This window comes from Cnephaeus nilssonii (assembly GCF_951640355.1).
Source record: "Cnephaeus nilssonii genome assembly, chromosome: X".
Lineage (NCBI taxonomy): Eukaryota > Metazoa > Chordata > Mammalia > Chiroptera > Vespertilionidae > Cnephaeus > Cnephaeus nilssonii.
Window position 1 is genome coordinate 41,087,835 of NC_137071.1, and position 12,409 is coordinate 41,100,243.

Here is a 12,409-nt window from a genome sequence, read left to right on the forward strand (position 1 = left end):
AGTATATAGATAATATATATATACTTTGTGTCTTCTTACATTTTTTGAGTTAACGTCTATTTGTTCTGATGTGGTTACCATTTGCATGGAATATCTTTTTCTATCCTTTTACTTTTAGCCTGTGTGTCTGTTTTTAAAAAAAATTATTTTTGAAAATATTAGATATAGCTCCCTCCCCCCCCCCCCCTTTGACCTCTTCTCACCCACCCCTGCCCCAGACCCCATGTCTTTTCCACCCTATTGTCTGTGTCCATGGGTTATGCATATACGCATACAAGTTCTTTGGTTGATCTCTTCCTACCCCTGCCTTCCCTCTGAGATTCCACTATCTGTACCATGCTTCTATGTCTTTGGACCTATTTTGTTCATCTGTTTATTTTGTTCATTAGGTTCCACATATGAGTGAGATCATGTGATACTTATCTTTCTCTTACTTATCCTGTGTATCTTTAAGTCTAAAGTAAGTCTTTTGTAGACAGCATGATTGGATCTTTTTTTTTCTTAAATCCATTCAGCCACTCTATTTTGATTGGAGAACTTATCTTTAAAGTTTAAAATAATTATTGATAAATAAGGACTTGACTTTTTAATGTATTTCAATTAAATATTTCTAGTTATAGTTATTATTTATGCTTTTATTTTTAACTTCTAGGAAAAGTGGGTTTTGTACCAGTTTTAGAGTATAATGGTATTCTTTATTTGTCTGTATACAGGGTGGGGCAAACGTAGGTTTACAGTTGTTCGTATGCAAAATAATACAATAACTAAAATAACAATACAAGAATAAAATCTGTGTTTCATGTGCTCAGAACTATAAACCTTCTTTTGTCCCACCCTGTATTTACCTTTACCAGCTTGCTTTATACCTTCATATATTTTTGTGTTGCTGTTTAACTCCATTTAATTTCAACTAGAATTACATCCTTTATCATATCTTGTAACAGTAGCTCTACATTGTTGAATTTCTTCAACATTTGTTTATCTGAAAGTCTTTCATTTTTTGAAGGACATTTTTGCTGTATAGAGTATTTTTGTTTGGCAATTTTTTTCTTTTATGACTTTTAATATATCATTCCATACCCTTATGTTCTACAAAATCTCTGATGAGAAATCTATTAATAGTCTTATTGGGGCTCCCTTTTATGTGGTGAGTCACTTTTCTCTTTTTGCTTTCAAAATTCTGATATTGTCCTTGAGTATTGACAATTTAATTATAATGTGTCTTGCTGGGGATCTCTTTGGATTCATCTCTTTTAGTCTGTTTGAGCTTCTTGGATCTGGTTATCCATTTTTCTTTCTCCAGATTTTGGAAGTTTTCAGCCACTATAATATTTATGTACCTTTCTCATTCTGAGATGCCTATAATATGAAGAGCAAGCATGTCAAACTCAAAGGCTAACATGGGCTAAATAAACAATATTTAACCCTTTGCACTCACTTGCTTTTTTCTCGATTCCTTTATTCTAATGCTAACCCTGTCAAGTCACACTCGACATCCGAGTGCAAAAGGTTAAGTTTATGTGGGCCGCAAAAAAACAAAAGCTTCAATTTTCATAGAAATGTAGGTTTATTTTGATAGAGACATGCTGAATACAAAGGGCTGAAATAAATGAGTAATCGTTAACATAAAATGAAGACTTTAATAAAAATTAATATTTTTTTCTTTAACATTAACTTACCAGACACTGAATAACTGCACAAATTACTAACAGTAACGCAAATAATCCTATTTTTCTTGTTATCTGAAAGCAAAATATTTCCTGTTGTGCACACCAAACAAGTCAGTACAAGACTAATGACGTGGCAATCGGCTGCTAAAATATTCACTGCTAGTATTAGTGAAGAGAAATGGTGCGCCTGCGCGGAAGGCCTAAAGGAAATAAATGCAACACAATTATAGTAATCAGTCATTAGCGAACATTGTAGTTAGTTATTAATTATGTATAACAGGATATTGTAAAAATTAAGTTGTGAAATTTTAAAACGTTTCTTACATACTGTTATATTGTCTGGTCTGGAAAAATATTAATTGTGGGCCGCATGCGGCCTGCGGGCTGTGAGTTTGACGTGCTTGATGAAGAGTGATTCATATTGTGTTCCTTAAGTCCCTTAGGCTTTCTTCACTATTTTTCATTTTTGCTCCTGTTTACTCTTCTGACTGGATAATTTCAAATGACCTTTTATCAAGTTGGCTGATTCTTTGTTTTCTTTGATCAAGTCTTTTGTTGAACCCAGCTATTGAATTGTTCAGGTCAGTTTTTGCATTATTTAGCTCCAAAGTTTTCTTTTTTATATTTTCTGTCTCTTTACATTCTCATTTTGTCTGTGTACCATTTTCTCAAGCTCATTGAAAATCTTTATGATAGTTATTTTAAAAACTTAAGTCAGATCATTCATATACCTTCATTTCTTTAGTGTAAGTTTCTGGAGCTTCATTTTTTCCCTTTCAACTGGACCTTCTTTTTCTCATTTCATGCTTCTTCTACCTTGTGTTGTTATCTGCACATTTGAAGAAATACCCGTATCTCCTAGTCTTCATTCACTGGCTCTGACTGGGAAAGACCTTCACCAATCATTCCAGCTAGAGATTTTGGGAGCCCGTGGTTGTATTTTCTCTGGACTTGTATTTATAGATTTGTAATTAGAGGGATTTGTTGGTTTCTTTTTTCAGGCCCTCGTTATTTCTCCCTCATTATCAGGCAGGAAGACTTAAATTGTGTGTCTACTCCCAATTGTGCAAAGCCCTGTTAACTGTAGCAGCACACCAACTGCTTTTCCTTTGTTCTTAGCTGCCCCCAGGCATCCAAATTTTTCCGGTTTCATCAGTACTAATTAGTGAGCTGAGACAGAAACCAGTACTTTTTGTAGTTCTCTGTGATTCTGGAATGTTGTATGGTATACATGTTTTGCTCTCTTTTTTCACCTGCTGGAGAAGTTGTAGGATGGGATGATTTTTCTTGGTGTTGAGCTCTGCCAGCTTATGGTAGGGGTTTATGTAGATAAAGTGAAATTGTTCTTTTTACCTTTTTCAGTGCAACTGTTCTTGACTTTGTTATTGTCTAGGGCACTGTGTCATCTTAACTGGGATGTGGAATTCTCATAAAGGTATTTTGGTCCATGTATCATTGTTAACTTATTTCCTTGGGAGAAAAAGTGCTGGGATTTCCTTTTCTGACATCTTGTGATGTCACTCCTTTAACCTTTTAAGTGTGGCACATATGCAGAAAAATGCAAATATCATGTATACAGCTTGATGACTTTTTTACAAAGTGACCAGACCCATGTAAATTTGTGTCCATAATGTCATCATATTCAAAAGACAATTTAGTTGCATATAAAACCCTGTTAGGTATTCTTTTGCCTTCAAGGCTTTGAAAATCTTACTCCATTGTCTTTTTGCACCCAAACTTGTCGAAAAGTCTGATGTCAATCTGATTCTTTTCACTTTATTTATTCTTTCTAGTCTCTCATAGAATATATTCTTTTACTTTGATATTTCTAAGTGAATATGTGTAGATGACACTTTTGGTGGTGCCACTCTTTAACATCACAATTGCATTGATGATTTTGCCACAAATTAAACAATATCACATGTGCCATGTTAACAACAGCAAAATTAACCAGATGTTCAAGGGTATCAATCGGGAAGGTGACAGTAAGCTCACTAGCTCCAGTAATGTTACTGATGTTATTAATATCAATAATGTTAGGAACAAACATCTCCATTCTACCACTTCTGGCTATATGAACTTGAGCAAGGCAGCCTCTCTGAGCCTCTATATCTAGTCTATAAAATGGGAATAATAATAATAACAATTATAAATATCTTGTAGGGTTGTAGTGAGCATGAAATGAGATAATGCAGTGTTGAGCAGGAGGCCAGCCAAATAGTGAGTGCTTCTTGAACCATTCTTACTAAAAATTATTATAGTATAGATTTTTCTAATCCACATTGTAATTCAAAAATTCCTTAGCAAAAGAAGACCACAATGAAAATATGAAAAATGGATAAAACACTAACTGTCCTGGCCTCCAATGAATCTGTTATTTTGTTCTGGGCTAAGTGTCTTCAGGGATGAACTAAAATTGAAGTTTATTTTTTAGGTGGATGAGCGAGGGCAGTCAAGATATATCTTACCATTACATTTGTCTTACTATGATATTTATGCCTGCATCTATTAGTTTTAGATTATAAACTTCTAAAGCATAAAGGATCATGTATTTACATTTTTGGTTGATAACAGTGGGTAAGATAAAACCCTTATTTTGTATTGCAAAAGTGAATCCTAATTTAAGAAGGTTGATATGGCAATTTAGAGCAAAGTTGACTTACACTTGAAACATTCTCAAGTGACTTTAAGGTTCTAGGTGCTTCTCGTAAAGGCATTTACAAAAAACCCACAGTTTTTAAATGCTTCTAAGAGAGCTATCAGTTTTCTTCCTGGCATTATGTGAAAACTAGAGGTCCGGTGTATGAAATTCATGCATGGGGGGGGTCCCTTAACCCGGCCTGCACCCTCTCCAATCCTGGAGCCCTTGGGGGATGTCCGACTGCCTCTTGCAATCCGGGACCGCTGGCTCCTAACCGCTCGCCTGCCTGCCTGCCTGACAGCCCCTAACCCCTCTGCCTGCCTGCCTGATTGCCCCTAACTGCTCCCCTACTGGCCTGATCGCCCCTAACTGCTCCCCTGCTGGCCTGATCACCCCAAACCGCCTCTGCCTCACCCTGCACCTAGGACCCAGGATTCCCTCCTCTGGCCGGTCTCAGGTACCCAGGACCCAGACTTCCCTCCCTCTGGCCGGCCGCAGGCACCCAGGACCCAGGCCGGCTTCGCCCGGGCTGGCCACCGCCACAGGGTTACCGTGGGTGGGCGGCTTTGCCTGGGCCACAGCCCCAGGTGCCCGGGACCACGGGGCAGACGGCTTGTCCCTCTCCTGGGCCACAGCTACAGGTGCTGGTGCCCAGGACCATGAGGTGGGCGGCTTGTTCCTTTCCTGGGCCGCAGGTGTTGGCGCCCGGGACCACAGGGCGGGCAGCTTGTCCTTCTCCCGGGCTTCAGGCGCAGTCATTGGTGCCTAGGACCGTGGGGCAGGCGGCTTGTCCCTTTCCCAAGCCGCAGGTACAGACGCAGACGCTGGTGCCCAGGACCGCGGGGACTATGGTGCATGCGGATTGTCCCTCTCCTGGGCCACAGGCGCAGCTGTTGGCTCCTGGGACCGTGGGGCATGCGGTTTGTCCCTCTCCCAGGCTGCAGCCTGGCTGGTCCCCATTCCTCTCTCGCTAGCTCATTTGTGCCTGGCTGGTCCCTATTCCTCTCTCCCCAGTGTTGAGTGTCTGAGCCGTGATGGCGTGGAGGGTGTGATGACCATTTGCATATTAGCTCTTTATTATATAGGACTAGAGGCCCAGTACACGAAATTTGTGCACCGGAAAGGGGTCCCCTCAGCTCGGCCTGCACTCTCTCCAATCTGGGACCCCTCACGACCTCTGGCTCCTATCTGCTCACCTGCCTGCCGGCCTGATCCCCCTAACTGCTCTCCCCTGCTGGCCTGATTCCCCTAACTGCTCTCTGACAGCCTGTTCGCCCTAACTGCTCTCCCCTGCTGGCCTCATCCCCCTAACTGCTCTCCCCTGCCTGCCTGATTGCCTCTAACCTCCTCTGCCTTGGCCCCGCCAACATGGCTTTGTCTGGAAGGACATCCAGAAGGTCGCCTGGAAGATGTTCAGTCTAATTAACATATTACCCTTTTATTAGTATGGATGCCACCTTGTTCTAAAAATGCAGGTTGTTCCCAGGTTTTCCTATCGTGGAAGGGGAGACACAGTAGCATCCTGGGTTCTGACCAGGGCTTATGCGCTTGTGCTTTATGTCAGCAGATGCAATTCCTAGAAGAAGACTCTTGGATGTACCTTGAACATTTCTATCGAATTTGCCAAATCATCCTCCAAAAATGTTGAACCACTTTAAACTCCCACCAGCAACCATGCGTGTGCCCTCCATCCCACTTTGATGCCAATATCATTGATTTCTCCCTAGAAGCTTCCCTCCCGTCAGCTGTTACTGCTTGCTACTTGAGCCAATCTCATTGTTCAGCTGGGGACTTGATTTCCCGAGATAGAATTATGGAGGAGGAAAAATATTTTTCCTCTACCTTTCTGAGTTCTTAGTGGAGGCCCTTATAATGAAAGACAGATCACCAAGAGAAAAACAAAAGTTCATTAACATGTGTACCTCATGTATATGTGGGAGATCCCAGGGAAAAATGAGTAGCTCCCCAAGGTGGCTTAGAATGCAGATTTAAATACCTTCTTCCTAGGGAAAGGGGATGGGAGATGTAGGCCTCTTAGAGGAGAGTAAATGATTTTTAGGAAAGATGAATGGGGGTGGGGAGAAATAGTTGGTAACAAAGTTTGGGTATGATGTCAACTTCTACTCTCCTGTCCTGTGACAGGAGTCAGTCTTCTCTGCCTGATGACACTTCTCCCGTCAAGGGGACCTATGACATTTATGCTCCTTATGGGGGTACGATTTTAGGCAGATCAGGAGACTTCAGTGAAAGCCTCTGCTTGCATTTGCTGTTTATCAAGCATCTGCAGCTCAAGATCATCAATATAACAATACAGCATATGTTGAGGTGGCATGTTCTCTGACCTTCAGAATAAACCCAACAAAAGCTTGTCTCCTCTCTTAGATGATTTGCCACAGTAGTGTTATTCCCTGGAGACGGTATTCTGACAAGACCTTCCTAGGAGTGGTCATAACATACCCTGTGCTTGTAGAAAGGTGTGGGCCACATCACTAAATAAACCAGGGTCAGTTTTCTCACCTTGTGGAAAGGGAGATAAAGTTATGATAGTTTATCTCCCTTTCCACAGGTTTCTTGCGGGTTTGTGTCTCTGCTGCCCCCCCCCCCCCCCCAGCAGGCCCAGCGTCTCAGCCGCGGCTTGGGACTGCTGGGTGCCGGGACTGCGGGTTTGTGTCTCCGATCCAGCCCCCAGCAGCCCCAGCACCCGCCGTGGCAGGGCTTGGGGCTGCTGGGTGCCGGCCTCCCTGCGTGTTTTTGTCTCCAGTCCGGCCCCCAGCAGCCCCAGCGCCGCCGTGGCAGGGCTTGGGGCTGCTGGGTGCTGGCCTCCCTGCGTGTTTTTGTCTCCGATCCCGCCCCCAGCAGCCCCGGTGCACAGTGGTGGGCCTTGGGGCTACTGGGTGCAGGGCCTGTGGGTTTGTGTCTCTGATCCAGCCCCCAGCAGCCCCAGCTTCACCTGGCCGCTATGGGTGTTGCCATCTTTGTTGGGTTAATTTGCATACTCACTCCTGATTGACTGGTAGTGTAGCAGAGTGACAGTCAATTTGCATGTTTCTCTTTTATTATAGTGTAGATAAGTGTTTTAGCCATTGTATGAGTTATGGTCATATGGAATTTTCAAAGCGCTGTTGAAAAGAAGATTGATATTTTTAGAAAAAAATGGGTAGATTTTCAGGGCTCAAATACATAAATGACATAAGTGAGAGTCAAATTAAGACATTTTTGTGTATGTTTGAGAGGGTGCAATATCTTTTGAAAGGGTTATGTTTTTCATTTGAAAAGCTAATGCAATTATTTTTGGCAATAATTGTTTTACCAGAAATACATTTGCATTTTATATCATGTCTCTGTTTATTAACCATGAGGAGATAATAAAATAGAGGTTAACAACCTTCTCAGTTTGAGTGCCATTAACAGTACTGAACTGACAAAGAATAGGTGGATACATTCAGATGGCCAAAAGACATATGAAAAGATGCTCAACATCAGTAATCATCTGAGAGATGCAAATTAAAACATCAATGAGATATCACCTCACGCCTGTCACAGTGGTTATCATCAATAAATCAACAAACAGCAAGTTCTTGGGGGGATGTGGAAAAAAGGGTACCCTCGTGCATTGCTGGTGGGAATGCAGACTGGCACAGCCACTATGGAAAACATGGAGTTTTCTCATAAAATTAAAAATATAACTACCATTTGACCCAGCAATTCTCTTTCTGGGACTATATACTCAGAATCCTGAAACACCAATCAGAAAGAATATATGTACCCTGTGTAATCAGCCCAAGCAGCAGGAGGTACATTTACACAATGGAATACTACCCGGCAGTGAAAGAAGAAGGAACTCTTACCTTTTGTGATAGCATGGGTGGACCTGGAGATTGTTAGGGCTAAGTAAAATAAGCCAGTCAGAGAAAGACAAATACCATATGATCTAGCTTATATGTATAATCTAATGAGCAAAATAAACTGATGAACAAAATAGTATCAGAGGCATGGAAACTTGGAAAAGACTTACAGCTCTCAGGTCGAGGGCACTGGATGAAAAAAGTTGAAGAGATTACCTAACCCATAGACACAGATAAGAATGTGGTGCTGGCCAGAAGGAAGGGGGTCAGAGAAGGAGGACATCTGTAATAATGTCAACAATAAAAATAAATTAAGGCAGATAGAAGAGAAAGAGAAATCTACCAATACATGAAAATATAATTTTATTTCCTTAACCTGCGCAGTAGTAATCTTAAGGCCTTTAAAAATTATAATAGACAAGATGTTTGTGTATTTTCAGGGCTAGTTGGAATATTTGTAGATAGCTCAACTTTATAAGCTAATCCAACAAGCATTGAAATCTACCCTACCCATGTGCAGAACGCTGTGGTATGTTCCATGGGAGATAAAAAGATAAAACAGACTGTCTCTAATATTAAGAAATTTACCATGTAATAGGAGAGACAAAACATGTATGCAAGTTACTGTAACATAAGATAGACTGTGAAGTATTAACTTTGCACTCGCTCGCTTTTTTCTCGATTCCTTATTCTACTCGGGATTTAATTTTTTAAATACCCCAGATTTTACAAAGCGCGGCAGTAGAATAAAAAACTGGAGTTTATTTTCATACAAACTTATTTATTTGGATTTTTTTATATTTCAAATTATTGATACATTCAATAACCGTCACACTCGACATCTGAGTGCAAAAGGTTAAAAAATACTTTGGTTCTAAATGTTTATATTGCAGGCAAAATAATAAGAAAAATAATCAGTTGTGTAAAATCAAGTATATTAAATTGTAAAGCAAAACTGTACACATGGAAAGCATTAATTAACTGTTTAATATGCTTGGTATCATTTTCAACTAGGCTCTCCAGGCATGGCCGCTGATAGAAAAGAGGACCTGTTGGCATGGTCATGCAGGAGGAGGACTCCACACAGACCCGAAAGAAGGGGTAAGAGCTAATAACAAGTAAATGGAAATTCTTAAAGATGACTGTGTTTGGATAGAAAGTATGTCAAAGATTATCATATTCCAGAGTATTTTGATTTTGGTTTTCTCTTTTTTTTTAACCCGTTGCACTCGCTTGCTTTTTTCTCGATTCCTTTATTCTACTCAGGATTTAATTTTTTAAATACCTCAGATTTTACAAAGTGTGGCAGTAGAATAAAAAACTGGAGTTTCTTTTCATACAAACTTATTTATTTGGATTTTTTTATATTTCAAATTATTGATACATTCAAAGAGTATAAAAAGAGCTGCTACTGATGCTAACTGTGTCGAGTCACACTCGACATCCGAGTACAAAAGGTTAAATTATCTTTGTTTTGTTTTGTTTTTTTATTATCTTAAGTTTTACATATGTCTCCTTTTTCCCCCAACTGACTCCCCCCAACCCTTTCCACCCAGGGCAACCCCCACCTCCCCAGTGTCTCTGTCCATTGGTTATGCTAATATGCATGCATACAAGTCCTTTGGTTACTCTCAAACCCCCCCACCTCCCCTGCCATTTGTCTCTGGATCTATTTTTGTTCATCAGATTATGTTGATCATTATATTCTACATATGAGTGAGATCATGTGATATTTATCTTCCTCCAACTGGCTTATTTCACTTAGCATAATGCTCTCTAGTTCCATCCATGCTGTTGCAAACGGTAAAAGTTCCTTCTTTTTTATAGCAGTGTAGTATTCCATTCTGCAGATGTACCATAGTTTTTTAATCCACTCATCTGCTGATGGTCACTTAGGTTGTTTCCAAATCTTAGCTATTGTAAATTGTGCTGCTATGAACATAGGGTTGCATATATCCTTTCAAATTGGTGTTTCTTGTTTCTTGGGATATAGTCCTAGAAGTGGGATTATTGGGTCAAATGGGAGTTCCATTTTACTATTTGAGGAAACTCCATACTGTCTTCTACAGTGGCTGCACCAGTCTGTATTCCCACCAGCAGTGAAGGAGGGTTCCTTTTTCTCCACATCCTTGCCAGCACTTGTTGTTTGTTGATGATAGCCATTCTGACAGGTGTGAGATGGTACCTCATTGTGGTTTTGATTTGCATCTCTTAGATGATTAGTGACTTTGAGCATGTTTTCATATGTCTCTCGGCCTTTAGTATGTCCTCTTTCGAAAAGTGTCTACTTAGGTCCTTTGCCCATTTTATGATTGGATCGTTTATCTTCCTTTTCTTAAGTTGTATGAGTTTTCTGTAAAATTTGGAGATTAAATCTTTATATGAAATAGCATTGGCAAGTATGTTCTCCCATGCAGTGGGCTTTCTTGTTGTTTTGTTGATGGTTTCTTTTGCCGTGTAGACGCTTTTTATTTTGATGTAGTCCCATTTGTTTATTTTCTCCTTAGTCTCCATTACCCTAGGAGCTGTGTTGGTAAATATATTGCTACAGCATATGTCTGCTATTTTGCTGCCTATGGAGTCTTGTAAGATTTTTATGGTTTCCCATCTTTTATTTAAGTCCTTTAGCCATTTTGAGTTTGTTTTTCTGTATGGTGTAAGTTGGTAGTCTAGTTTCATTTTTTTGCATGTATCTGACCAAATCTCCCAGCACCATTTATTGAAGAGACTGTCTTGACTCCATTGTATGTTCTTGCCTTCTTTGTCAAATATTAATTGAGCATAATGGCTTGGTTTGATTTCTGGGTTCTCTGTTCTGTTCCATTGGTCTATATTTCTGTTCTTGTGCCAGTACCAGGCAGTTTTGAGAACCGTGGTTTGGTAATATAGCTTGATATGTGGTATTGTGATCCCTCTAACTTCGTTCTTCTTTCTCAGGATTGCTATGGCTATTTTTTTTTTATTCCAATGAATTTTTGGAGAGTTTGTTCTAGATCTTTGAAATATGCTGTTAGTATTTTAATAAGGATTCCATTCAATCTGTAGATTGTGATTTTGGTTTTCTTATACAAAACCATAGGAAGTGACCATTGTTATATAGAAGATATTTTTGTCATGCTTAAAACAAACAAGCAGAATTCATGATTGGGTATAAAAACCCCACAAAATTATGAACCTCTACATTTTAGTGCTTTATTATAAACTAGACACCTGGTGCATGAATTCGTGCAAGGGTGGAGTCTGCCTGGCTGCTGGCAGGCACCCGGGACCTGGGCTTCCCTCGCAGCCCTGGCTTCCTCCAGAAGGTCATCCGGAAGGTTGTCTGGAAGGGTGTCTGGTGTAATTAGAATATTATGCTTTTATTATTATAGATAGTATTGGTTTAGGTTGTTATACACTGAGTGGCAAGAGTATTATGATCTCTGAACGCATAATAATCTGGCCACTCAGTGTATATCCTATATAATTAAAGGCTAACATGCAAATTGTCCCCTCGACCAGGAGTTCGACCAGCAGGCAGACTGGCCAACCGCCCATGTCCCCTCCCCCTGGCCAGGCTTGCCGGACCCCAACCATGCACACATTCATTCACCAGGCCTCTAATACACACACACACACTCTCCCCCCCCCTCTCTCTCTCTCTCTCTCTCTCTCTCTCTCTCTCTCTCTCTGAGGGGCCAGATTATTATGCGTTCAGAGATCATAATAATCTGGCCACTCAGTGTATATTCTAGCCTTATAAATAAATAGGTAAATTAGATAGAACACAACTAATTTGTGTGCATGTGTGTGTCTATTTTAAGGTTAACATTTTTCCTTCTGTATAAGTATTTTAGAACGATTCTAGAATGTCCCCTCGCATCATGGTAAATTCTCCATCTACCTGATCCATTTATTTAATTATCCATATTCTTTTTCATTTTTATTATCATCAAATAGGGAAGTTAAACAGTAGGGTCACCGAAATAAAAACATTTAATTGTATTATATTTTTCCTTGTAAGTGAAAATGTCATTTGCATACTGTTATACAATTATTCATGTGGTCCTCTTACTCTTAGCTTGCCTCTTCTTTTTCCTACTACTTGACCCAACCAGGATATATATGGTATCTATAATTAGAAATGACATTTTTAGGATTATTGGCAATTGAAAAATTTTGTGTAAAGATGCTTTCTAAATTGTGGAGAGATAAATATTAGTTATTTTATTTGTGGGAAGAAAACCTTTCCCAGTGCTTTTCTCCTTGTTTGA

At 40.0% G+C, this 12,409-nt stretch overlaps 1 protein-coding gene across 1 annotated transcript in view; it reads left to right on the plus strand.

Annotated features, from left to right (window-relative positions):
• Positions 1 to 12,409, plus strand: part of ABCB7 (ATP binding cassette subfamily B member 7) — a 170,911-nt gene that overhangs the window by 53,313 nt on the left and 105,189 nt on the right. Inside the window, exon 2 of the mRNA XM_079764771.1 lies at positions 9,171 to 9,257. Coding sequence (XP_079620897.1) covers positions 9,171 to 9,257 — 87 coding nt within the window. The remainder of the gene's footprint in view (positions 1 to 9,170; positions 9,258 to 12,409) is intronic.